The sequence below is a fragment of the Hippocampus guttulatus genome, chromosome 1, assembly GCF_054856545.1.
Source record: "Hippocampus guttulatus isolate MCC_2025c chromosome 1, RoL_Hgut_1.0, whole genome shotgun sequence".
Lineage (NCBI taxonomy): Eukaryota > Metazoa > Chordata > Actinopteri > Syngnathiformes > Syngnathidae > Hippocampus > Hippocampus guttulatus.
In genome coordinates this window covers 419565-447075 of record NC_141261.1, presented here as the reverse complement: position 1 = coordinate 447075, position 27511 = coordinate 419565, and the positions used below count along the sequence as shown (strand labels likewise).

Sequence of the window (27511 nt, the reverse complement as noted above, 5' to 3'; positions counted from 1 at the left end):
GAGGTTTGACCTCAACAAGCCAACATGAAAAGAGAGAGAAGACAGGAACAAATGAAAATGACTGTACCAAGGATGAAAATGATACCAAGACCCTTTGGGTACCGTCTACTCTGTAAACATCTGGAGCCATTACGAGGTACAGGATAAAACTAGTAGCGGCAGTGCGACACTTTCACCCGGGCTGGGGTGGGGGCGATGGGTGGCCAAGGCTGTCTCGGGGGGTCTGCAAAATAAAAACCTGGAGACTTGGAAACACGCTATCAACTATCAACGTACATTTTTATACTAAATAAAATGAACATTTTGAAAAAGCTCCCCTTCCAACTTAAAAAATGTCTGGGAATGTGTATGGATAATTTAATGTTCAAACTTTTTAGTTAGTGGACACACTATGGGGGTACGTAGGCAAGACTGGCCATGAGCCCGCAGGCCACACTTTCAGTAGCCCTTTGATTGCCCCCGCCCTTGCCCTTTTTTTTCCTTTTTTTACAAACTCATTATTCCGAAAATCCAGGAAAACATTCATTGTATTATCCCTACGGAGAATGCGGGTAAATGTTGAAATAATATTCCTGGAAAATTTTGAAAATACCCAAAAGTTAATTGCTGTGGCCTGACACCTTGAGGAGTTCAAGCATATTTCAGGAGGGGGGGGGCAGTCCCCCTCCACGCTCCCACACCGCTAGTTGAGCCAATGAAAACCGGTCCACGACTTCTAAGCAACTACTGTATATCAAGCAAAATGAGGAACAAGCTGCGGGCTTTCAGCTATTTTCAATATTGACCCTAAAAGGAGAAGCTAATCATTTCTCGAGGACGACAAACAGACACACTTGAGGTGGTGCATGGGAAGGTGAGCCAAGTGGACAGGACTCGAAGACCCTCTCTGCTCGCCCCCTCTGTTTACAATCATGGCCAAAGCTGTTTGGCAGCCTCGCTTGCTTTGCGATTGAAGTTCTAATTTTATCGTCATAAAAATCTGGCGAGCTGCGGCCTTAAAGCATCGAAAGAGGAGCCTTTGAAACTCCATTCTCTCATGTTCCAAGAGTTCAGTCCTGCAGCAGCCATCTGAACTACATTCAAGTGGGTCAGTGAGAGCAGAACTCACGAGAGGGTCAGCGGCTTAAAAGTTTGGTGTTTAAGAGGTGCTGGGGCACCGGGGGCAGATGGAGCATGGAAGCAGCTGCCAAACATCTGCAACCCTCCTTTGTAATCCGTGGCTGTTCACCGCTGCCTTTGTCGCAAACGTCCTGCCACAGCAGAGCAGAAAGTGTGCAGTATGGTCAAAAATGAGTTTGGGTCCACAAAGCAAGCTATTTGGCGCAAGAAAAATCGGCATATCCCCCCAAAGACCCAATTAAGATATGCAATCGTAATAAAATCCCCTGAATTATTCAAAACAGACTCTTTTCCATTGGCAATTGTAACGAGTGAAGGGGGGGAGCAATGTGGACATCGTCAGTCATGACCGTTCGCACCGAAGTGCAACGCATGAAGAAAATCTTGCGTGAAACGGTGCTGAAACCCGCCGTCTTCATTCAAGCTGCCACCCTCTTTATCTCTTGCGCCTGCTCCTCCCATCGCAGCTGTCCGCAGAAGTTGTTCTCTCCTGGCGAAAGCCGCCAGCTTCCACTGTGCACTTGTAGTCGGCAGCACACAAGTGTCGCAAGGCAAACGGGCGACAGAGGACCGCGCGCTCCGCCTGATGAAAAAGGACCAAGTCGAAGTCGGTGATCCATTCGGGAGAATTCCCCTCATCATGAGGGCAGCCGATTCGGGACACTGAACACGGTTGCTAATAGTGCAGTGCAAACTACTGTTTCGGAGCTTTTGTCTTTTCAGTCGGAGAAACTTTTCACGCACGGCGTCGTTTGCTAATGGCATCCCTTTTGGAAAGACGCGCACCAGCTTTGCTCTTAATTTGGAGTTTCTGCGTCGTGGCCGACACGAGTTTTACAAACTTTTCGGTGGACAACGAGTTCCACTCCAGCTTCATTCACCGCCGGCTGAGAAGCCAGGAGCGCCGGGAGATACAGCGGGAGATCCTCTCCATCCTGGGGCTGCCGCACCGGCCGCGACCGCACCTCCACGGCAAGCACAACTCTGCCCCCATGTTCATGTTGGACCTGTACAACGCCATGTCCACGGAGGTGGACGACCACGGCTACTCCTATCCGTACAAGCCCATCTTCACCACGCAGGCGCCTCCCATCGCCGGCCCGCAAGACAACAACTTCCTGAATGATGCGGACATGGTCATGAGCTTTGTCAATATAGGTAGGGTGTCTTCGTCTCACTTAACGGCCTTTTGGTTTGTTCCCTTTGGAAGCGATACGTGGGGAAATCATTTCCGTTCATGCTGAATAATTCACATTTTAGTGATGGCGAGCCAAGAGGCCACTAACTCGTGTCCTTTCAAATTCCACCAACACGAGTAATGACCCGCGAGTCCGCATATGCAGCTCGTCGGAAATCACCAGCGTGACGGATCACTTTCCTCATGCTACCTTCAAACGTGTTATTGTGCGGCGTGCACTGGAGGAGAACTGCCGCGCGATGCGATTTGCCAGCTTCTCTGTTCAACTGCTCTGCGGGAGCTCGAGGCCAGGTGCTGGCACTCGGAAGTTTGAGCAGGTCGCCGCGTTATCTAAAGAATGAGAGCGCCACCGGCGCAATGGATCAAAGTGCAGTGGGTGTTCCCTTCCAACTGCGATTCAGAGGCGCCCCCGCGAGTCCCCCGGCTGCTGAACAATGGCAGTCGGCTATGAGCCATGCTCGATGAAGTCGGTTGCAATTGGTCATTCGAAGAGGCCGTTTGCCAAGTGGATGTGTTTCTATTGATTTAAGACTTGCGTGCAAAGTAAAAAAAATGGGTCGATATCAACTTATTGAAGAGCATACAGTTCACAGAGCTGCACTTTTACACTCCTGGTAAGATCGTTGTCGGAGCATCTTGGCATGAGAGAGGGAGGTGACACCGGCTCCTCCGCCGCACTGTATAATTACAGCGGGAGCTGCTGCATTGTGACTATTTTCGACAGGCTGCAACACAGATGGATTTGACCGCAGAGACTCCCAAAGTCAAAAGGCCTCGCTGAGCGTGCGGCTAAGGTTGAATGCATCAAGGGGGCTGGGGAGCGTGTGAGACAGATGAGAGAGGCACCCGATTCCGGGATGCGTCGGCAACAATGGCCGTCGTTCACATTCGATTACAAGTCATATATTCAAAGGTTAAGCGGCAAATGTTTCTCTGAACTTCTGAAAGCCCCTGACAATGATGTGTGGGGGGGGGGGGGTTGTTTTTTTGAGGCATGAATTCCGTGCTCCCGTATGTGCTGCATCTGCCAAAAGAGTTCTGTTGCCCCCTGCGATAGCATCAGTTTCCTGGCAGCTTGATTAGAAGCAGCAGGTACACTTGGTTTCTTTTGCCTTCATATGAGCGTTAGGCAGAATCAGATGGATTGTCCATTTCCTCTTCAAATTCCTTTCTTTCCACATTTGCTCATTGTGGTTTTTATTTTTATTTAGGTCGCCTGAGAGTAGAATGAGTGTGGCTTTTATTTAAAAACAGTCCCCGGGCTCTCTGGAAGTCTCCAGCGCCTCTCTGCCAAGGTGCATTAGCCTACTATTTCCTGAAAAGCTTATTTTAACCCATTGCTTTATACAGTACTGTTAGCGTTCGTCTAATTACGCCGCTGATACCGGCGAAAGTGTATTTGTGTAATTATGGTAAGCCGAAAGCATATTCCACACAGTTCTCCTTGTTCCCCCTCATCATTTTTTCATTGTCGCCCCGAGGAGCTGGAATTCTTTGGAGTCAGCTCGCGTGAGAGGCCAGCTCGGGTCGGTGCGGGCTTTGGGACGGACCCCCCATCCGGGGACGTCCTCTCGCTGAGTCACCTCCGTTTGAAAGGCCAGCTGTGTAAATGGCTTACGGCATACCTTTAGAACGCTCGGCAATATGCACGCAGCCCGGGCCGCCCGAACGCGTCGCGCATATTGCGCCCGGGGCAAAAAGAGGGCACTTTACTAACCAAACCTTTGCTGCACCACACGCAGGCATCTTATAAAAGTGTCGACTCATTTCATCAATTCGTATCTCGTTATAAGAGAAACTGTCAAGAATGATGTCCCAATTAAAAAAAGAAAAAGGACCTAGAACCTTGACCCAGGGTCAACGGATAGATCCAGCTCACAATCAAAACACATTCTTCCTTTCGTACCTATCCGTTCATCTGTAACGCCTTTGCGTTTAATGCGGCGGTCGATGGTAGCATTATCACTTAGCCGCAATGAATTAAGTATGTCATAAGCATTTCCTCTACAATAAATTACAACTTGCGGTGCTTTTGGCCAGCCTGAGACGGCGCGCCGTAGTTCATTTAACTTGGGGTCCGGCGAAGCTTATTCTCACTCGGCTCGGATTTTGAATGCTGAACATTTCCGTGCGGGCTTACGGTTAAGTAGTCTGACTTTGGCACCCCGGATGACCGACACGGAAGCAACGGTTACGGGTACTGTGTCACGTAGCCCTTTTTCTGTAACGCAGAATGTTTAGAAATGTGTGCGACTGTGCCGCGGTACGTTTCTGTGTTTGGTATCTCAGACAAAGAGAGCAGCCGGTGTGTCTGCACTCTCGGCGGGTGATTAGTTTTTCAGAACAGGCCTTTTCAAAAGTAATCGTTTGTCATCGTGATGGATCATGTCATCACACAACAATAACAAAAAGTTTGTTTTTGTTATTAGCATTTTGTCTATGCCGGACCAGTTACTGTCCATGCATTTTTGTAATGACTCGCACGGGTCGGCGGTGTCCTTCCTTATTCTGATTATGACGATGAGTATTATTATCCTGCGGGAGATATGCACAATTGGCGTCAAACTGTACATTTTGCATTGTGAAATGAATGCTGGTCAATATATCGTGGCTGTGAGTTCTCGTTCTGTTTTTATATGCGTGTGGCTTTGCAGTCGTATGTTTCTGTGTTTGGGATCAGACAAAGAAAGCGGCGAGTGTGTCTGCACTCTCGGCGGGTGATTTGTTTTTCAGAACAAGCCTTTTCAAAAAGCAATAGTTTGTCATCATCGTGGATCATTTCATCACACCACAGCAGGAACGAGGGGTATTTCTGTGTTGCGCTGTTGTAATCGGTGCCAGATGTGATATATTTAGCCAAAAATGACTACGATGGAAAAAGAAATCCAACGTACGTGCTCTTTTGCTTCTTGCGCCGTGACAGAGAGGAAGTGTGTAACTTCTGCTCGCCGGGTAATTAGTTTCTCCGTTACCTTGGCGACCTGACGGGGCACCGCCCGGCCCTGCGCCATACCACCTCATCGCTCCCTTCGGAGTTTGCGCCGAGATGTCTGCCCGTTATTCCTGCAGCATGAACCTGTTGGAGGAGCCGTGCGGGAAAATTCATAACTCGTACATTTGGTGAGATTTCGTGGAGGTTTTGGACCTAGGTGTTGTGTCACCAGCTCTTAGGACTGCGCGCTCCAATCATACCAGAAGCATGTGTTCATCCATTCTCTTCCCACACCTATGTGCCTATTTCTCCTTGCATTCCTCCACAGTGGGCTGCGCATGGAGCAGAGGTTAATATAGATGTTTCCCACCGTCTGCACACCAGAGCAGCTGTGCAGAGAAACCTGATCTTTTCAGAATCCCTCATCGCAACCTCCTCCGTTATGTCTGGCCCTGTCTTAGATTCATCCTGCATGCGAGATCCCGCGACACCCACGAATGTCCCTTGTTTCCTTCCTGCGCCAACAGTATTGATGTATCAGCACCGGTTCAGCGAGCTAACAGAGATTCCCTGATGGGTTTCGCCACATCTCGTCTCCAAGCACCAGCTCCGGCCCTCGCCTCCTGAGGTTTAATCCTCAGACATAAAACATTTCAACACTTTCTTTTGTGTGTTTTTCCACTCCCCGCCTCTTTCTTGCACACATGCACACACTTTCTCTGAACTCCAAGCGCACAGACACACACACACACACACACACTATTGATTTCTCACTTTCCATCCATCCATGCATCCATCCAACCATTTTTTGATCCACTTATCTTCACGAGGGTCGCGGGATGTGCTGGAGCCTTTCCCAGCTGTCGTCGGGCAGTAGGCGGGCTACGCCCTGAACTGGTTGCTAGCCAATCAGAGTTCTCACTTTCCCACCCTCATAAATACACATATTGTCGATCTCCTTCAACTTTCTGGCTCTGGTTCAACTCTGAGTCGCTTCTCCAAATTGACGCAGAATAAACAAGCGAGCGCCGAAGGCCCGTCGTTCCACAGTGAATGCATCCCGCCATTGACAGCATTAGTTGCCTTTCTCGGTTCGTGAAATCGCTCACGGACCTCTCCAAATGAAACTAAAAGTAAACACCTTTGTGTATAGTGTGGACTTGGAAAGAAACATGCTTGCACTTTTCAGATGCCCAAAAGGAATGCGCTTGGAGCTAATTAGTGTTATTCAGGGCATGTTTTACCGCCTTGTGAAGAGTGGGGAGTGAGCAAAGGCAATGGAATGTTACAGTTGGTAGAGATAGCCGTGCCTTCCTGTCAGGCCATTCCTTTTAACGCACGCCATGATTTGATGTATTATATGTTGGGCCGGCGGATAAATCAATACCAGAAACAATGAAAAATAATCTTGCATCTCCAGCGGCTGCCAAAAGAGTTCCAGGAACATTTCTGCTCTGGATCTGATTCACCTGCTGAACCCAGGAGTCCAAAATGACTTCTGGGAGTATGCAGCAACTTCTACGCACTCTTGGCGCTGCTCTGGGAGAAGCACTTGGCGGGTGGGACTTCACAACGGGGCAAGGTGTCCAAAAGCCCAGATGCGTGAAGTAGTGGGTGGTCCAAATTTGCTGGCCAGACCTCATTCGTTGCCAGTAATGTTCGGCTCATTTTGATTTTATTGCTTTCCTACAGTGCCCGTTTTGCAAAAGTTTCAAATAAATATATTTTTGGAAAGGCGCACAAGAAAATGCAGTGCACCCGTTTTGCTGCTTTTCTTTCATCCGGGTTACTATGGCCTTGTCTTATCAGCGACTAGCAGCATATCAAACTCCCCCGCACTTTGACGACTACCAAGCAAAAACGGATTGAGCAGCTCTTCCTAGGCGGCACTAGCGATCAGGTGGGGTGGAAAAGCAAGGCGTAATATCAGAATAGCATTGCGTTCCTTCATAGCAAATCGGGCACTTTTTTTATCATCCCCTTTTCTAGTGGGAACAGAACGTGCTTTTGAACTGATGTGTTTGTGCATAATAAAACACGATTTCAGAGCCACTTTCCCTGACCGGTCAGCAGTATTGTGTGATGCTAACTGAACATTGCCTCAGCGGAAGCCCTATAATACCAACCAGACTCTGCAGGCCAGATCAAAGCACATAAAAGCAGCAGTGAATGTTTTTAATGGTATGACTAGGAAATATGACATCCGTTGCCTATAGAAACGGAAGCCTATTTGTGCATATGTGTGTGTGTGTGTGTGTGTGTGTGTATATATATCTATAAAAGTCATGTGGGTTGTTTCTCTGCCAAGCCTGCAGACAGTGGACATCTGGTTGTGTTGGAAGTTTTGGCGTACTTGTAACCCACTGATAAAAGTGGAGAACCTACTTGTACAAAATTATGATTAATTGCCTTTTTCAAAATACACACGCGCGTGCGCAAGTGTAGTCTCACGGATGATTTGGTTTCAAGAAGCTTTCGACCAAATGAAAAGACGGGCCATCGATTTGTTATAATTAAGAAAGATGCCACATTTGGCCGTTGCGTCAATCTCAAGTATTGTTGTTGTTGTTAACACAACAAATTGCTCCAAATAAACTAACTATATGCTCTACACTCAGAAAATGACGATGGGGGACTTGTTGTTTAATGTATCCCGTTGGGAAACGTGAATCATTCAATGCATGAAAAGAACTGGGAGATTGTCACGATGTTGCTTGTGAACGTGAAAGTCCATAATAAGAGACGGGAAGGAAGGCTGAGGTGGTCGTGGTTGCTGAGACCGCAAAACGAAAGAGCGCAAAACACATGCGCAAGAGGTCACTGATAGTGTAGTGGTTCACTCGCCTAACTTTCATGCAGGCGGCGTGCGTTCTTGACTGTGAAAGATGTGCGCCTTGTGATTTGTGTACAGGGTGCAGCCTGCCTTTCTCCTGAACTCGGCTCGCAACAACCCTGAGCGCTAGCATCAGATCCAGCAGTGCCAGTACACAATGCGTTTTGTTTTGTTTTTTTGTTTTGCTTGGATTGGGTGGAAAATAATTCCAACAGACAAAAAAAAAAACGATTGCCATCATAAAACCCACCATATACAATCGGAGCAGGTAGAGTGTAGTGACGGCTACTGTCATTTTCTCCTAGTAGGAGGCGCAACCAGCATTACAGTCGACGTGCGAGGGGGTGGGTGCCTTTAGCCACCATTATAAATTTGAAGTCAATTGGAGAATGTGGGTAGCAGCCACACCCGGCGCCAGACCTCAGTCTTTAGTGGGGAATATGAAATACACGGATGGGCGCTACAAAGGACGGTGTGCATTCGTGCAGGGAGTGCAACAGCGCAACGTTCCGCAGGTTGTTTGACGACTTAAAAATCATTTCTGGCTTCAGAAAGTCCATCTCGCAATTTACGATGATACTTGATGCGCTAAAAATGTTTTGTCGCCACGTGGTGGAACATAACATTGTGAAGGCACGCTTGCTGCACAACACTTTGCTCTGGTTTAGAGCCTATTTTAAAAAATGTTGAATCCAAAATACCAGTATGACTTCTTTTTTTGCCACAAAAACCATCGCGTCTCCTTCCTTGTGCACGTCTCACTCATTGATCCTTGCCCTCGGATGTTTGTTATTGGCCGGCGTAACGATGAGTCGTATGTAGTTTTGATGATTTTGAGATATCTTGAACGTTCGCGTCGCTACGATGAAAACAAATCCTTTCGCCCTTCAGCAAATATGACCAGCCAAAGCAGGTGCAGTTTGCAGCTGCAGGGATTGCATTCATTTGGATTCGGCGGGATTACGGTTCGATTTGACATGATGCGTATGTAGCTTTTGACTTGTTTATTAACATATATCAAAATAGAAAAGCTCTCCAAAGTGCATACTATTCAAGTGAGTTAAATGAAAAGAAACAACAACAATCGGCAACACCGAGCCAATTTGTAGCGATTCATATCTGGTGTGCATCTCTCCTAAAAGACGACCGGATACCCGTCTGATCCATGGGGTTCAATACGATGGGTGACATTTTAAAACTTAACGATTACTGCGACTAACCAAGTGAATTCCACCCGTCCGTTTTCTATGCTGCTCAACCTATTCAGGGTTGCGGGAGCTTGATCTGATCCCAGCTCACTTAGGCGCCAGTCAGTCGCAGTTTCTCAATGCACATATTGTGTCGAGACTGTTCATTTATCACACCCTTGTTGAATGGAATCGAAACCCGTGTTGCTCGCACCAAAGTCAGATGAATGAACCACGACACTGTCGGTAACTTCGATGAAAAATTTTTTCATTGTACGCAGCAGGTTTGAAGCCAATTTATTCAAGTTTTTGTGTTGCATGGCGAATCATCAACATTTTTTGGCATCGAGCCACGGACTAAATTTTGGTCCGTTTCAAATTTGGGTACCATTGGGAGAATTGCATCGTAAGCATGGCCCTTGGAATTTGCCCAAAGCAGTGCAGGATGGCGGTCGCCAGCTGGTCACTTCTAGTGATGGCTTGGCGAGGGGATCCTGTTGTGAGACGCGTTCCGGCGGTTGATGTTCTACTGCTGTTAAACCGAGCGACGAAAGTGTTGAGCTCCTCCGTGAAGGGGTTGGTTCTACTTGTATTTGACTTTACCACTGCAGGGTTAGGGGTTCTGGTCATCATTCAAGCCAGCCCCCGTTTCACCGTGTTTCTATAGCTGATCTACAGTAAGTCATCCTCCTGAACTCTTCTTCCAGCCCTCCTTAGTCTTAACCCAGGGGTGGGCAAACGTTTTGGCTCGGGGGCCGCATTGACTTTTAAAATTTGACAGAAGGGCCAGGTCAGCACGAGCTATGGTACATTAAAAAAAGAAAAACTGCATTATTGACAGTCCATATCAAACATCAACAGAACAAAAGCATGAACGTACGGTATTAATATACTTTTTTTAAATGACGACAGTGTTGTTGATGACCTATTTTAGCCTGTGAATCGCTGCAGATGGGTTGTGATCAGACCAGTAGAAGTAGAGCGATACGGAGGTACTAGGTGGTCAAAAAGATTGCCCCGCCCCCCCCCCCCCCGCCCCGTGTTCTGCAACGTCAAGTCAATGCGCCACCTGGCGGTGAAATGCCCGTCATTACAAGTCCAATTGAAATGAATGCAATCATTCACATCGAACCTTAATTGCGGACCGACCTTCGGCGGGCCGGACTAAAAAGACCAACGGGCCGGATTCGGCCCGCGGGCCGTAGTTTGCCCACCACTGTCTTAACCTATCTCGCAGTTTCCCATGCTGATATGTCTTGTCATCCGTTTTCACCTTACAGTGGGGTCCGAAAAGCTGTGAGGTGTGTCTTGTTTTGACCTACTTGCACAGGGATGGAGCCATAGCTCTTTCTGCATTCTGGGAGTTATGACATACTGCTTGCTCTCTTAAGGCTGCCTTCTATAATACAAATGAGGCTAAGCGTTGTTTACATCAATTGCTCACGTGTTGAACAATGGATATTGTAAACATACTTTATTTCACAAAGGTCTTTTCTTACTTTCTCCTGGGTCTGGCCATACAGTTTGCGCGTTTCCGCCTCACTGAGCAGTGAGTATGGAGGCAGATACAAAAAGGTAATCCACATGCGTTCCAACGATTGGCCGGCAGGATCCAAATCTCACTCGTCAGGCAAATTCATAGCTTCTACCGAATACATCGTTCGTACCGCACACCCCGACTTCATCCCTTTTAATGTTCCGCAAAACAACGTTCCCGAGAGCGGATCGGGCAAGCTCGGACATGAATGGTCAACAGAGACAAACTGCATGATGATGTCGCTCGGTCAGGGTTAATTGAAACATGTGGTTGCGCTCGATCGTCTTTAAACAAGTCCAACACGTTCTCCGTGTTCCAGTCCGTTACATATAGAGTATACCATAAATCTCCGGTCAGCGATGCCCAGCGAAGCGTGAGCTGGAACCTTCCTTGCTTTATGGCTGCAGAGGGAACACTTGCTTGTTTGATGACTGCACTGAGAAACAAGAAAGGCCAAGATCTGTGATCTGCAGACTGCCTGCAGGCTAGAGAACTCATAAAGATTTGGTTTGACCGCAAGTAAAAGACCCTTCTTCTTGCGGTTGCTGCCTCAACTTGCACACGTGCAGTCCGAGTGGCGCGCGCGCGCCCGCCCGTGTGCTCTTTTGTGAATATGCACGCAAAAGCTCTTACCGAGTTAATGAATGATCGTCAGGTGTGACCAAGTTCCAACGTGAAACTTGGTTGACCCTTTTCCAGGATAAATACATCACACGGGCATGATGTCATCAGGAGTGCAGGAAGTTTCTCGACATAGTAATCACCCTACTGTGGTTAGCCGAAAGATCAAACCCTCTTTAAACTTTATAGGATAAACATCCTGAGCAACTTGTCCCTTCTTTGCGATGCCTATTTCTTCCCCCAGGCTCGTGGAAACTATGACTACTACCAGTTCCCCGGATTGTAATTAAAACACCGTCAAACCGTCTGAGAGGAAGAAAGAGGCCGGTCATTATATCGTGTCGGTCAAATAGGCGTGGCTTGCGAGTGTTCCAATTTCTGAAAATGATGGACATTTGACCGAGCATGGGAATCAGCTGCGGCATAGGACTTAATGAACTCCACGGGGATGTTGTGGAACGGACATCTCCAGAAAAGACTGAAGGTGGGAGGTTGAAGATTAAGCCCAAGCGCAGCAGTGCCAGGGGTGAGCTCGCCCTGCCCCCCACCCCCCCCCCCCCCCCTCGCCTTGCGGCGGAAGTGTTCAAGGTGCCACCGGGGGGTGTGACGGTGCTCAGCAGACACTTGGGCTAATGTGAGCCGTCACATCCGTCTGCCGTTGCTCCGGAGGCCGAGGTGTCCGTGATGCTTCTTGGATCTCCAAGACGGGGAAGTGAGGAGTGAGAAAGTAGAACGGCAAAGGACGGAAAGTATGATAGTGATGTTTGTCAACATTTTTGTTCTTAAAAAAAATTGAATACGAATCCAACGGATCACATTGAAGTCGTCACGTTTCGGGCAAACCGAATAAAGTTGGGATCCCAAAAGTGTAGACACCAGGCAAGGTCTCCGTAGAAAAAAAGGTTTTAATATACAAAAATCGCACCGCCAAAGAAGTAACATAAAGCGCCGGTCAAAACGAGGACCAGAGGGCAACAAAAACGAATAACAAAAAGCGCTCGCACAAAAGGCAAAGGAGGAAAATAAGAACCGCGAAGACAAACAAAAAAAAACGATGTATCAAATACACGCAAGCGAAAGCCAAATCACAAAATAAAAACCATACTTACAAAACCATTGGTACCGAGAGTTCAAAAAGCGAAACACGACGAGGCCGATGAGCAAGGAAGTAGCGAGGCAAAGGCAATACTCCGACAACAGGTGCACCGCCGAGGGGTCCTTAAATACAGAGTCTACCAATCATAGATTGGCAGCAGGTGTGCACCGAAGTCCGCTCATGCCACCTGCTGGCCAGACCGAAAACAGAACCTTGACAGAGGTTGAGAATCAGTCAATAGTTTGCTTTAAACACCCAATGGATGCTGCCGTTACCGCATATCTGCGGGGCTTATTTTAGCATTCTTATCTCACTACAGAGAAACCTTTTTAGGAAGGGCTGTCATGATACACGCTCATTTACTCTGAGGACACAAAAGCATGACACAGTGAGAGAGAAGATTTAGGAGCTTTGGTGATGAGACTTTCCATTTAACACTTTCGACAGCAGTACGTGAAGAAAATATCACATTCTTGTACTTTTCACATGAAGTTAACTTCAGCCGCGATGTGCTGAGCAACCCGAGCGGATATGTCTACACGTGTTCTTCTTCGTAACTTTGCGGGGTGGAATCAGAAACGGTAACGAGTGGTTGCGCTTAAGGTTACAGGTTAAGGCTGCAATCGCAGTCCGTCCCGATTATAATGCAAATACTGTACTTTGCATCCAATTTAAATTCTGATGTTTCGGTGATGGGACTCGAGGTTTTGTAAATAAATGAACTAATGCAAAACTATTCCGATTCAAATTGACAACTGTGATACACTGGCACAAAAACTGTTATCGGTGCGGCACAGCGGTCAACCGGTTAGCATGTTCGCCACCTTCCTGTGTGGAATTGGCATGTTCTCGCCATGCCTGTGTGGGTTTTCTCCGGGTCTTCCGCTTTCTTCCCAAATACCAAAAACATGCACTGTAGGTTAATTCGACATTCCAAAATCGTCCCGAGGTATGACTGCGAATAGTTGTCCGTCTATGTGTCCCCCGCGATTGGCTGGCACCTGCAAAGTTGCGAAGCATAAAATGCAGTATATTTGGCTTTAATTTAATTCCATTGAAAACATAAAGTATCAAGTGGACATTTGTCACTCAGTGACAGACCGGAAAGATCTGTCGGCACTGACCTGACTAGTGAGGATTCCAGCGACGGACAAAAACCCCCGCTCGTTGACGTTTCACGTCTAGGCTCGGCGAAACGGGCGTCTGTCGGCGACGGGTTGACAGAGCTTCCGACGGTACTGACGAATGCCCCCCTCTGGTCCGTAGAATAAATAAATACTCTGGGCGTTGGCGAGAGCAATCGCTTGTTTGTATCTTCAAGAACACTTGGAATTAGTGGCGGCGGGGTGCTTTTACAACTCAAAATAGAATGACGGATTGAACTCATCAATTTGTCATTGTGATTTGCTTCATGTGGTCAGGCCAGGTCAAATGATGTGGGGTCACGCTGCTTAATCAGCAGCTTGTATGAAAAGCAGACTAAATAACCAAAGCATCTCACTTTGCGTGTGTGTGTGCGGTTGCATTTGTAATTATGGATTACAGAAAGCTATATTGATAGTCCGACTGCATGCTGTGACACACAAGGCTGTCTGCTTCGCAGGTTCTTCCTCATACTTTGTGATACCTACCCCATGTGTGTGCACAATGTGGACCCTCGGCGCATCATAAAAGTGGGTCAGTGTTCACTTTGTGGTGTGCATGTGTTTGTAGGAGAGGTGAAGCAATGGCTAAACACTCCCGCTTTCAAGAAGTCATTCATGTTTCTGAAGGTTGATGACTGCTGCGCTACATAATTGTCAGATCAGGTCTGCGGTTAAGATAAAGCTCCGGGCGGCTGTAATGCTGCCACAGACTACGCAAACTAGTGCCTTGACATTTTTGGAGAGGCAAACGTGTCCCAAAAGATTTCAGCTGCTATAGAGCTGAGAGATTGACTTGGCTGCTTTGGTAGCTGAAGATCTGCATAGGCTTCTTCTCAAAAGGAGTTCAACTGGGGCAAACATGGAGGGGAGATGTCAATATAGAGTTGATGTGAATCTGTGAGCTTTGCAGTGTCTCAATTTTTAGTGTTCTCATTTGATAAATAGATCACAACTACAATGTTAAAAAGTGTAGAGGAAACTTCTCCATTTGGCGACCGACCTTCGCTTCTGGCATAATTAGTTTTCGCAACAATTGCAAAGGGATCTAAGAGTCCGCTATTCGATGGGTTTGGGTCCTTGTTAAGGGCACAATGGCAGCTACAAGGAAGTAAATCTACACAACTCATGAAACCGATTCTTTAATTTTTATTTTTTTTAATGAGAAAATGACGACATTTAAACAATGTTGCGTCGACTTTGTATCTTTACTGTAATTGATATATAAGGTGCAGACAGTCGTTAAGGCTCAAGTACATATTTAGAGTCTCTTTGCATCGTACTAGCACCGACTGGGGTTGTGGGAGACATAAAAGAAACGCGATGTAAAGTCCGCGGGGGGGAAAAAACAACTTGATGGCAACCAGAGCGGAGGAAGCAGCAGGTGCGCTGAAAGTAAAACGACTCTGCACAGGCATGTGTCAAGCACGTGTAGGGGAGCGTGCGTAAGACATCACGCCGCATTCATCTTGCCAACAACTGCTTTCGAACATATGCGCTGTCATCAGAAATTCTTATTGAAATGGCGTGTTTATGGGGCCGAGCGTGTGTGCGTGACGTAGGTTTCAAAAATAAATCGCTGTGTTGTTTGTTTGTTTTTTTCTGCCCGTGTTTTGCCAAGGAGGTTGTTACGGAGTTAAGAACATTTGGTGGGTGGAGCTTAAATCAACAAAGAGAGGGTGGAGATCAGTCCGCAGGGAAAGTTAAAGCAGAAGTTTGGAATATTTATTGATTTATTGATCCATATTAAACCCACTTGTCATGTGCTGCCATCATTTTTGGAGGATCATTGTCTTGCGTAGAATCTTTTCTTACAAGCATTGCAAGCAGCTTTGTCCAATATGATTGACACATCTGATCTTTGGTGAATGTCTTTCTTCAGTAAGGTCTCATGTCCGAGTACGGTTCATTCTCCATTTATGGTTTCATTCGATCCTAATTTTATTCCCGTATTTCCCAACTGACCTCAATTTACCGGTAAAAAAAAGAAAAGAAAAGCTTTTCAATATTCTACCAAATAAAACGTTCCAAACTCATTCCACGTGGTTCAATTCAAGACTCAAATTTGATATGCGAATCCTGCCCAAAAAAACAAACCAACCTTAATGCAGGTGTGTCAAACTCACGCGTGAGGTCTGCCTGAGTGTTAATCACGAAGGGAAAAGTGGATGGAGATGTGGAGAGTTGCGGCGCCGATCCCTGCGACGTCCTGCCAGGACGTAAGAGGAACGCGCTGAGGGGGGGGTGGGTGTGATGTAAGGAGGTCACTTCCCAAGGGGGTTACAACGGGCCGGTTAGTGTTGCGGAGATGAGCGCAACTATGTACTCCAAACACGGATTCTCGACTCACGAGAAACAGATGAGAGGTGGACTGAATGAGCGAAGAGCGCGCCTTTATCGTGGTGCTCGCCAGATGTGTCGCTCCTCGCTCATCACGAGTATCGAGACAAAGCGGGTTAATGCGCTTAATGTGGCGCTCGCCGGCTTCCAAACGGCAACGTATGAGCGAGCGATAAGATCTCTGAAGCCATCATTGTTTCCTTCTTGCAGTGGAGCATGACAAGGAATTCCTACCGGTGCGACGGCATCATCGGGAATTTCGATTTGACCTGTCCCAGATTCCCGAGGGTGAAGCGGTCACTGCTGCTGAGTTTCGTATTTATAAAGACTTCATCCACGAACGCTTTGATAACGAAACTTTTCGCATCAGCATCTACCAAGTGCTGGAGGAACATTCCGACAGGTGAATACTTCTGTTTTGTTTGTTTTTTTGTCTCAACGTGTGTTATATGTACGGGGTTGAACAGCAAGCAGGATATACAGTACATATTTGATTCGGCCACAAATATAGAGTAGAGAGTGTTGTTTTATCACATCAACACGTACAGTACTGCGGTATTCATCTTAAAGCTTGGCCAGCAAAACCACATGTCAAAAGATGCCACGACGGCCACTACAAAAGTGTCCCGCGGTCATTTGAACAACACCCGATGAATCGGAGGTCCGTGACGCACAATCGGGAGACGCCAATGGCCGCATAATTCATTCAGATAAAGGACAGGATGGAGATTTTACACTCCAAAATCACAAGGTCATCGGTCTTACGACGTGACCGAGCTTCCTACATTTCGAACCCGTGTACTTTTTCACAACAATTTTCTTCCTCCTTTCGACTTACGACTCATGTTGCTACAAATTTTAAGGCAATGGTGGATGTATGAATGGCCGGTCATTTATAAAGTCATTATTGTCATTTAAAGAAATGAAGTGTCCCCCTGGGCTTCACCCTCCTGCTCCATCCTCCCGACCACCCTCTTTGCTTGCAATTCCTTCCAGTCCCTGCGCTGCTTCTTGCGGTCGTTTACTTGTGACACGTTCCCGTGTTCCCCGCACAGAGAGTCTGACCTTTTTCTGCTGGACTCACGAGTGATCTGGTCTGCAGAGGAGGGCTGGCTGGTTTTTGATGTGACGGCCACCAGCAACCACTGGGTCCTCAACCCAAGAAGAAATCTGGGTCTGCAGTTGGCTCTAGACGGCGCAAACGGTGAGTGTCACCGGCGGAACTGCGGAGCATGAAAACAAAGGCAATACTGCCCCCGCAACAACTTAACGTACCAAATTATGATCAACCCGTACAGTACATTAAATAATTACAACTCATTTCTGAAACCGATCACACTGCGTCTCTGTGTGTCAGTCGATCGATCTGTGTCTTATATAAAACTATCACATTACATTCTAGCCTGATTAATTTTATATTTCATCTTCAAACTACACATAAAAAATGGCCAACAATCAAGTCTGTCAAATGATCATGCCTTGAGTCCAAGTCCAAGTCGAGTCTCGATTCTGAAGCCTTGTCAAATCAAGTCACAAAATCAAAACGGTGGTCTTGAGTCCCCAGCTCCGGTTTTACCTATTGCGCATACTTGAAACACATTGAACTCATTTAATCCCAGTGGTTTTCACCGGAGCAAGTCCCTCAATCCTCGCGTCTCACTGGATTTTGACTGATCTCGCAAGGCCCGCAGAATGTTTGCTTCTAATGCTATATCAACGTTTTCTCATTCACACTTTGCATCAGACAACTCCTCCTCTCTATGACACGCACACAAAAAAAAGACTGAGACGATAAGGACGTCCTTGGTAGGCCGGGCCTAATTTTGAAAAGACGTACGTAAGTACATCTCGTGGAGTTAAAGAGTTAAAGTCCGAGTAATGTGAAAATAAATGTCTTCTAAATTGTCGCTGTTATCTACGTTGCCAAATTTGAAAAAGAAAACCGGGAATTAACGAACACGAGTCTTCCATATTGTTAAAAAATCCATCCGCACCATACCACGTCCCCCGGTTCAGCACCCCAAGTTGTTCCTTTACAGAATTTGTTTGTTGTTTGTAATTATTTATTTATTAATTTAAGTTGGAAAAAACCAAAAACATTTACAAGTAGCCATTCCGTTTCAATACAATTCCTGTTCCCATGTCTGCGTTGCAGCTGTGCCCCGTTTGTGTTTGCGAGGGCTGGGTAGGGAGGGGTGAGTCTTTTAGTTCCTCGCACGTTAGATATTGGTTAGTACATGTTCAAAGGTTTCCGGAAAGTACATTATAACATATTTCTAAACGGGTTGAGTGTGTTTGCGAAACGCGCGAGTAAAGCCACAAAACTATATTGTGTATTCGTTTCGAAGTAGGGGCCCGGCGGTCGACTGGTTAGCGTGTCGGCCTCGCAGTGCAAAGGCGCGGGGTTCGATCCCGGCTCCGGCCTTCCCGTGTGGAGTTTGCGTGTTACCCCCGTGCCTGCGCGGGTTTTCTCCGGGTACTCCGCTTTCCTCCCACATTCCAAAAACATGCGTGGCAGGTTGACGGAACGCTCTCGGCGTGAGTGCGAGTGCAGATGGATGTTCGTCTATGTGTGCCCTGCGATTAGCCGGCATTAGCAGGGTGTACCCCGCTTACTGCCCAAAGACAGCTCGGATAGGCTGCGGCCCGCCCCGCGACCCTTGTGAGGACAAGTGGATCAGAAAATGGATGGACGGATAGTTTTGAAGTGATTTCTATTTATCTCGCAAAGAAATATATATACTGTATGTATATATATATCTATATATATATAATTATATTTAAATATATATATATATAAACAACCAACCTCATGAATGCTCGTTGGGAATTTGTAGCCAACTTGGTCATGTTGATAGCAGGCTAATATAGCTCATATAGAGACATACAGCATGCGTTGCCTTCGTGATAAGGCTTTTTATCTTTTTGCAGCTCCAGACATATTTGTTTTTGGTTTATTTTGGTCCAATATGGCTCTTTCAAGCTTTTGGTTTGCTGACCCCCGCTCGAGATGAACCCACTCGGGTCATATCTTTGCAGATGGTCGCTCTTTTCATTTACAGAAGGTGCAATTGCCCTCTTCTCAAAAGAAACTCAATCAGACAACGCCGCCACAATCCGTCATTCCGGCAGCACGGTTAGCATGCTTGTAGGAAGCGTGTCACATCATCACGTCTTTTGACACCATGACCGCCTGAGGTTGTCATCGCCGTGCTCGGTTGTTAGTCTTTGGAAAACACTGTCAACAAACAGCGTTGATCAGATGAGTGTGATTAACGACCCGACGTCTCTCAGGTCGGCAGGATGTTGCATACCCGGCGAGGATAACGGATGCTTTCATGATAAGGGAGGGAATGCTGCGACTATTAGTGCGTATTGAAGTGCTGATGAGCGGTTACAACCGAGCGAGTGTAGACAGGAACACGGGACGGTCTGCCGGCAGCGTCAAGCGGCAGCCTTGATATGCCAAACGGTGATCACACGCACATTCTTCGGATGGGGCCGCACAAGCATGCGCCAACACACCCACATAGAACATGCAAAGAAGCCAAGGCCTTGATGTTCAACCACTGACTCTCCTTGACACACGCACACACACACACACACTTTTATGTGTGTGTGCATATATATATATATATATATATATATATATATATATATATATATATAGCAGCCCGGTAGTCCAGTGGTTAGCACGTCGGCTTCACAGTGCAGAGGTACCGGGTTCGATTCCATCTCCGGCCTCCCTGTGTGGAGTTTGCATGTTCTCCCCGGGCCTGCGTGGGTTTTCCCCGGGTGCTCCGGTTTCCTCCCACATTCCAAAAACATGCGTGGCAGGCTGTTTGAACACTCTAAATTGTCCCTAGGTGTGAGTGTGAGCGCGGATGGTTGTTCGTCTCTGTGTGCCCTGCGATTGGCTGGCAACCGATTCAGGGTGTCCCCTGCCTACTGCCCAGGTGACAGCTGGGATAGGTTCCAGCACCCCCCGCGACCCTAGTGAGGATCAAGCGGTACGGAAGATGAATGAATGAATGAATATATATATATATATATATACACACACTAGATATAATGTATGTACAGTATATACAACACAATACAGCCTGATTTATCGAGCGCTTTCACAACAGCTGCAGCTGTAACAAAGTGCTTTACAAAACAGTTAACATAAAGTAAATAATAAACACAACACACAACATAAAAAACACGGACAGTCGTGCGATCCTAACCACTTTTTCCCTCAATACGCTTTGTCGATTGAAGGAGTTCTAGATGAAAGAGGAGCGAATCAAAATGTCCTTTCACCGGTGAATGAAAGACGTCATGTTCAAAATGTGCACACGTTGTTCTGTTTGGATCTGGTTACGTTTGCTTTTGATTCCTCATGTGGCCTTTTTTCGCCACCCGTTGTCGTTGTCAGTGTTCCTTGTGCGTAACCGATTAGCTCCCTCAACCCTTTGTGTGTTGTCCAGGTGTTTCTCGTCACTTAGCTTGTATTTAGTTCGCTGAGTTTCTGCCAGTCTTTGTTGGGTCGTTGTGAGCTGTGAGTATGCGAGCATGTACGTGCTCCTGTCATGTTTTGTTTCCTGCTGTAGTTTGGTTTGATACTTGTGATTTCCAGGCATTTTTGAGTACTTCGACTTCGTGTTTTTTCCATTGTACTCCTGTGTGTATTTTTTTGTTAAATACATTTTGGTCAATCCACCCTGCTCCTCCCCGCCTCCCTGCTTTTTGGGGTCCTACAACTACCGTCTCGCAAAACGTGAGGCACGTCGGCTTCAAGCTAAGTTTCAAAGTAAACAAGAAGCCGTAGCATCCGTTGACAAAAAAAAAAAAAGACATCGGTTCACTTCTCCTGTCCCATGTAAATCTGTTTAAATTCCAAGCGGCGACTCTGTTCCAAACATGTGTCCGCATTCCTCTCTCCTCATCCTCAACTTCAGCAGCCATCTATCCAGCCGCACCGACGCAGACTGTCCAACAGTGCCGACATCCCCACTTATATATAAAGAGAGAGAGAGGGTTTTTTTTAATAATAAAGAGAGAAAGAGTTGTGTTTTTTCTTCTTTTTTTTGAGCACACCTAAAAATTAGAGCAATTTCCAGAGAATGATTTGATGAGGAGAATGACACACTTGGGGCCATTTTTCTGTTATGATCGAGGCAGCGTTGCAGATGCAAATGCAGGGAAGCCGGCAAGCGAGGTAATGTGCAAGATGTACTCAAAAAGGAGATCCTCCCGCCTGCCAAAAAAATTAACACAAAGGCAAACAAGGCATGTGGACTCGCAATAATAAAAGTACAAACACCGAGACACCAAGTAGCAAAGCAAAACGGGGACTAAACTCAAAACCACCAGGACACCAACAGAAGCAGTAATCGGGGAACGGGGAACTAAATACAAGCAAACAGATGTGACAACTAAAAACACCTGGACAAGACACAAGTGGCTGACTGAGGGGGGTTGTAAACACGAGCGCAGATGGACACAAAAACCTAATGGGCCTTGCATGGACAAGCAGGCAAAACCAAATCTCACACAAATCCCCACATCATATTTTCTACAAATTCAAGCAGCTATCACGTCAATGTCACGTGTCTGGATTAAGAATTACACTTCTTGCTTGGCTCTCGACGAAGGCGGACGCTTTTGCTTTCTGCTCCTGTCGCCCACCCCACCCCCACCCTTCCCTGCTCGCCACTCAGTCCTTGTGCTGTCTTTGTCGGACTTTTCCTAGCCTCCTGTCGTATTTTCATCCTAAAAACAAACATGGAATTGGTTGGCTGGTCTCTCGATGCCATCCACAACATTTTCTCGATGAGAAGAGCGGGCAGTGGGGAGCCTACTTGCCCCTCGGGGACTTTTGCTGCCGGGTACACCCTAGATCCTTGGAGGAAGCGGAGAATGGTGCGCCTGTCAACGCTGTCCGTTGAGGATGTGGACGACATGGACATTTTCGGCCTTCCGATAACAGGTATGCTGCTGTTTGGTGTTAGCAGTTTCCTGATCTATCGCAAAATTCAACCGACGGGAGCGGCTCCATTGGAAGTGAAGAGGCTGCCGGTCTAAGGACGGCATAACGCGGATGTCCAACACTCAGACTCAGACTGTGCTCAACCACAAACTGTTGCGGTTTTGGAGCGTCTCTGCAAGATGGTCGAGAACTTGGAGAAACTGGAATCCGTGCTCAAATATTGACCGAAATCACGGATTTGGCTGATCGGCGCCACTAAAGAGACATAAGCCACGGACTCAAGGCTGTCTTAAATTCTTGGGCAGCCTGCTACCAAAACAACATCTGCTATCTCGACCTTCCCCTGATGAAAGTACGCACGGAAGCTAGTCCCCCACCATCACCCCCTCCCTCATACATTCCCTCGTTTCACCGTCTTCATTGTTTATGTCTTGTGACCTGTTGTAACTGTCATATGCTTGTGCAGGAGTTTTTTTGCCTCACTCAAATTATCCTCAAATGAGGGTAGTTTGAGCGTGTTTTTTTTTTCTCCCCCTCTCCCTCCCTTGTTTCTTTCTGACTTTCGGGTTGAGTGAACGCTGGCGCGTTTTGGCTGCCGCTGCTCAACCCGTATTGTTTTGTGTTTTTTGTTATTGTAAAGTGTCCTTGGGTGTCTTGAAAGGCGCTTATAAATAAAATCGATTATTATTATTATTATTATTATGAATTACCACACACTTTTCGCCACGATCCACAAATATACTTTGGCCTGCATTCACCTAGGCACCGAGCACAGATCTTTCCATTGGCAATCCACAAGAAAAAATTCTCAGTTGTGTAATTTTATTCTTCACTTTCATGGGTGGGCAGGCACTCCAAAAAGAAATACGCAAGCAAGTCATTTTCCAATAATATGGTACAAACGAGAAGCACACAATGATGACCCCTTTTTTTTTTTTTTTTTTGGTATTCTTCTCTGTGTCACCCTGTACAGGCGACAGTATAAACCCTCGCGCAGCAGGGCTGATCGGTCGAAGTGGGCCGCAGAACAAACAGCCATTCATGGTGGCCTTTTTCAAAGCTACCGAGGTGCACCTGCGAAGCATTCGTTCAGCACATGGAGGCACCAAGCAGCGGAACCCCAATCGCTCCAAAGGGGCCAAGAGCCAAGAGGCCCTGCGAGTGGCCAACGTTGCAGGTAATCAACAAAAGTGTGTGTCGGGAGGAATAAAACACACACACACACAAATAATCTTCTGTGCTCTTTCCCCTTGTTTTCGTGAAAAAACAAAACAAAACATTAACAGGTAGTTTGATAAAACTGCCACTCTGAAAACTGCCACACTAAAATCATAGTATGGATCTTCAAACCAACCTGAAATCTGAAAAGCACACTGACTGCTCTGCCATATTGTTTGGCAGGCCCCAAAAGAATCTTTGCAAGATTAAATTATGAGATTACAAACATGTATAAACACCAGTCCAGCTGCCTGACGAGTTTGGCAACATCCTATCGTACAATTCACTTGCCAAGTAGCCCGCCAGGAATCCGCCAGTTTGTCCATTTCTGAACGTGAATGCAAGAGAGTTTTTTTTTTCTTTTAACCAAATGACATAAGTAATCATTGTTATGCAATACTAACAATCAGAACATTTGACAAAGACAAAACATGCAATCCGTGTATCCAATGACCTTTCGCTGGAGGTGTGAGAGGTTCATGTTTATGGGACCCGCTGAAACATGCGAGCGTAATGCCAGAGGTTTGAGTATCCCTCGGCCGCCGTTGTTTATTTGCGCAAGCATTACAAGCGCATTACTTCCCGTGTTCTCGACGAGGAGGTAAAAGGTTTTTATGGCAGAGCACATCTGGGCCGTGCTGCGGGGCAACCGGCGTCACAAACACACAAGCCTGTTTAGAACTTTTTGGACCGGCACGGCCTTAAGTGGATGATGAGAACCGGTCGTTCCTGATCACTGACCAATTTGGACCCTTCTTGGCCAGAAATACAGCACAGCTAAAAGTTTGCCTGATGTTCGATATGTATCACTTCTAACACGCAAGTAATCTGCATCACAGCGACATTAACGATCACTTGAGTAGAATTTGTAGGGACATTTTGGAAGCTATCTCCCAAAAGATCACAGCTGCATTTGTTGGTATTTCAAACGCCCGAAGTGCGGACACTCCACTAACATAAACCTTTTTTTTTTTTTTTTTTTTAAATGGCGAAATTTGACACGCGTTTATCGTACGACAGCGACGATATGCAGTCGCGGCGCCAACAGCTGTATTCCTCTGACCATTTGTGTTATAAAAGGCGACCCACAAATGAGATATTCCAGGGTAACATATGTGGTGCAAAACACCACATATCAAATAAAATCGTTTTTTTTTTTTCATTCTGATTGCTGTAGTAGTTGGCAACGGTACTTACTCCAGCTCAAAATATGGAGCAATTTAAAAAATAAAGTGCTTTTGTTGGCAACCACTATCTATTAATAACTGTTCTGAGAAGCAAATGCAGATTTCCAATATTTTTGTAGAATATCATCAAATTATCATGATGGATTTTTTTTTCTTTTAATATTGAGATATTTCTTTAGTTCAGATCACCCACAGTTGTTGTCTGAAGGGAGCACATGGGTATGATGCAGCCTAAAAAGTATTGCCGGGTGGAGGGGCGATGATAGCCGCCATCTATGATGCTGGATGCCCCTTCAGAAAGGATTGTTGATGGGGGGGCTGGGGGGGTACGGATGGGCGAATGGAAAATGTTATCTTCTCATCATGCATGGGGTGCATTGCCCGGCAAAAGCCCACCCTTGCCTGGTCAACGATAAGACAAATGAAGAGAAAAGCAAGAGGACAAAGGTTGATGCCGCAACGTGAGCTGGGGTGGCCCATTAGCAAATTGCCGCTGGCTCTGGAGGAGATTTCTGATAGCGGCTGTTGAAATGTTTGAGTTTGGATCTGCATTGTGTCAATTGGGCTTAATTGTTGTTTGAGAGTGACAAATGTCTCCCCCTCTCCTTGCGCAGAGAACAGCAGCACCGATCAGAAGCAGGCGTGCAAGAAGCACGAGCTGTATGTCAGCTTCCGAGATCTTGGGTGGCAGGTACGAACTCCTCACAATTAATATCACGTCTCGGCCTCCCTCCGTGTCTGCTTTTTAAATCATACCGCCGTCCCATGCCCAGGACTGGATCATCGCTCCTGAAGGATACGCAGCGTACTACTGCGAGGGCGAGTGCGCCTTCCCACTCAATTCGTACATGAACGCCACAAACCACGCCATCGTGCAAACGCTTGTGAGTAATCTTGAGGACTTTTTCGAATCTAATCAGCCCATCGCCTTTCAAAACAATACATCTTTATTTATAGAGCGCTTGGACAACAGCCGCAGCTATAACAAAGCGCTTTACAGAACATTTAACGTAAAATTAAAAAAATAATATAACAGAACGCATAACGTTAAACATGGACGATAATACAATCCTACCAACTTTTCTACAATCACCTTGTTGTTAGAAGCAAACCGTGGATGACCGTGCACCTCTTTTTTTTTTCTGCTCTTGGCACACGCAGGTTCACTTCATCAACCCGGACACAGTTCCGAAGCCTTGCTGTGCTCCCACGCAGCTCCACGCCATCTCAGTGCTGTACTTTGACGACAGCTCCAATGTCATCCTCAAAAAGTACCGCAACATGGTGGTCAGAGCTTGTGGCTGCCACTAGACGCTGATCACCTTGTCGCATACTAGCGCGCGCACGCACGCACGCACACGCACACGCACGCAAACAAACTCGTGTAGTCGGACGCAATCCTGACTAGTTTTGGCACAAGCACATGCGGTCCAAGACAATTTCCTGTGTGCAAAAAGCTCTCGTTTCGCCTACAGGGTTGTCTCCAAGTAAACACTGTGTTGTGTGGCTGAAATGGAATTTTAAATGATATACACACACACACACACACACACACACATTTGTGCTCTCTACTGTGTATACAAGACATTTTAAGCCATGTATTCATTCACCATCAACAATCTTGTTTATTTTCAGTTGTGTTAGTAGCTTCTTTTGCTGTAGATGTTTATTTCTTACGAGAGAACCTGGATGCAACTTTGGACTTAAGGAACTGTATAAACGAATTGTAAATAATGTTGTCATACCAAGCAAATAGTGTATTTATTCCCTGAGATGTCAATCGGGTGTGTTTGTTTGTGACGCTGACAGCTTTGTTTCCCACACAAAGAACTAAACCTAAAAATGGCCCCGGGATTGACTGACCGCCAGTCCAGGGTGGATCCTGCCTCTCGTCCGAAGTCAGCCGGGCTAAGCTCCGGCTCACCCACCGCACTCATGAGGACAGCAGTATAGAAAATGGCTGGATACATAAGCATAAAATGACTCCGACAGGACTATGCGCACACTTGTCATGAAAAACAGTGACTCTATTTAATCAGTGGAAGCTGCTACACAAACTTGAAAGCTGATTTCACAAAGTGTCTGAGGGAGGAGTGGAGAATGGCGCAGAGTGGGCTTTGTGTGAGCAGACTTTTGTGCTCCTGACACGTTCGGGTTCTCTGCTGTAATAAAAGCTGTCATACTCAAGGTGGTGTATTTGTTTGTCAGCTATCAAAGAAAAGTCACAGTGCCCTAAGCTGCTACGAATAATTTAATGTGGCTGTTGTTGTTATTAGATTTGATGGCAGATTTTGGAAACTGGCGGCATGGTGGTTGACTGGTTAGCACGTCCGCTTCGCAGTGCGGAGGTGCAGGGTTCAATTCCAGTTCCGGCGGTCGTCCGGGGCGTTTGCATGTTCTCAACGTGCCTGTGTGGGTTTTCTCCGGGTACTCTGTTTCCTCCCACATTCCAAAATATATGTGTGGCAGGTTGATGGAACACTCTAAATTGTCCCCAGGTGTGATTGTGAGCGTGAATGGTTGTTCGTCTCTGTGTGCCCGGCGATTAGCTGGCAACCAGTCCAGGGTGTTGTTCCCCGCCTACTGCCCCAAGACAGCTGGGATAGGTTCAAGCACGCCCGCGGCCCTCGTTAGGATAAGCCAATAAGAAAATGGATGGATGGATACATTTTGGATTCTGATCATAAATTGGATCATTTTAGCTTGTATACCCAATAATATAACAGCTGATGATTTTATTACTTTTGGTGGTATCGTTTTGTGGCTTTGACATACAACGGTACTCTGGTAAATTAGACTGGGAAGGCATGAAAAAGGTTTGATGTTTCCTTGAGTTGCATTTCATTCAAAAATCAGCAGGCACTGATAATGAATGAGTGATGAGAAGGAAGTCCTTCTGAAGCTATCTGTGTGTGACACGTCAAAATATTTGCCAATATAAGGAGAGCATTTGTAGATGTATAGGCTTTAGTTGGAACGACCAAAATAAAGAATGGATGTTTTTAATCATTTGCTCACTTGACTTGCTCACTTATGTAGCAGCATGCTAACTAATAGTTGACTCATTGAAAAGCATCTAAAACAGCAGCAGCATCCAAACTTTCAGGTTTTAGGAATCTTTTCAAAA

General features: G+C 46.5%; 1 protein-coding gene across 1 annotated transcript; it reads left to right on the top strand.

Moving 5' to 3' along the window:
• The first annotated feature begins 1507 nt into the window (after positions 1–1507).
• Positions 1508–26571, top strand: bmp7b (bone morphogenetic protein 7b). Its single transcript, XM_086117184.1, has 7 exons — positions 1508–2277; positions 16216–16408; positions 17061–17209; positions 22953–23156; positions 24999–25075; positions 25158–25268; positions 25546–26571. Exons 1-7 carry the CDS (start codon positions 1878–1880, stop codon positions 25693–25695), a joined length of 1284 nt encoding a protein of 427 aa, XP_085973310.1. The 5' UTR covers positions 1508–1877; the 3' UTR covers positions 25696–26571.
• The last annotated feature ends 940 nt before the right edge of the window (positions 26572–27511 follow it).

Bases quoted from the DNA above. Each gene is read 5' to 3' on its own strand.
- bmp7b (XM_086117184.1), top strand. From the start codon at position 1,878: ATGGCATCCCTTTTGGAAAGACGCGCACCAGCTTTGCTCTTAATTTGG. The intron at 2,278-16,215 runs GTAGGGTGTCTT...TCCTTCTTGCAG, and splicing joins CATGAGCTTTGTCAATATAG to TGGAGCATGACAAGGAATTC. The intron at 23,157-24,998 runs GTAATCAACAAA...CTCCTTGCGCAG, and splicing joins GCGAGTGGCCAACGTTGCAG to AGAACAGCAGCACCGATCAG.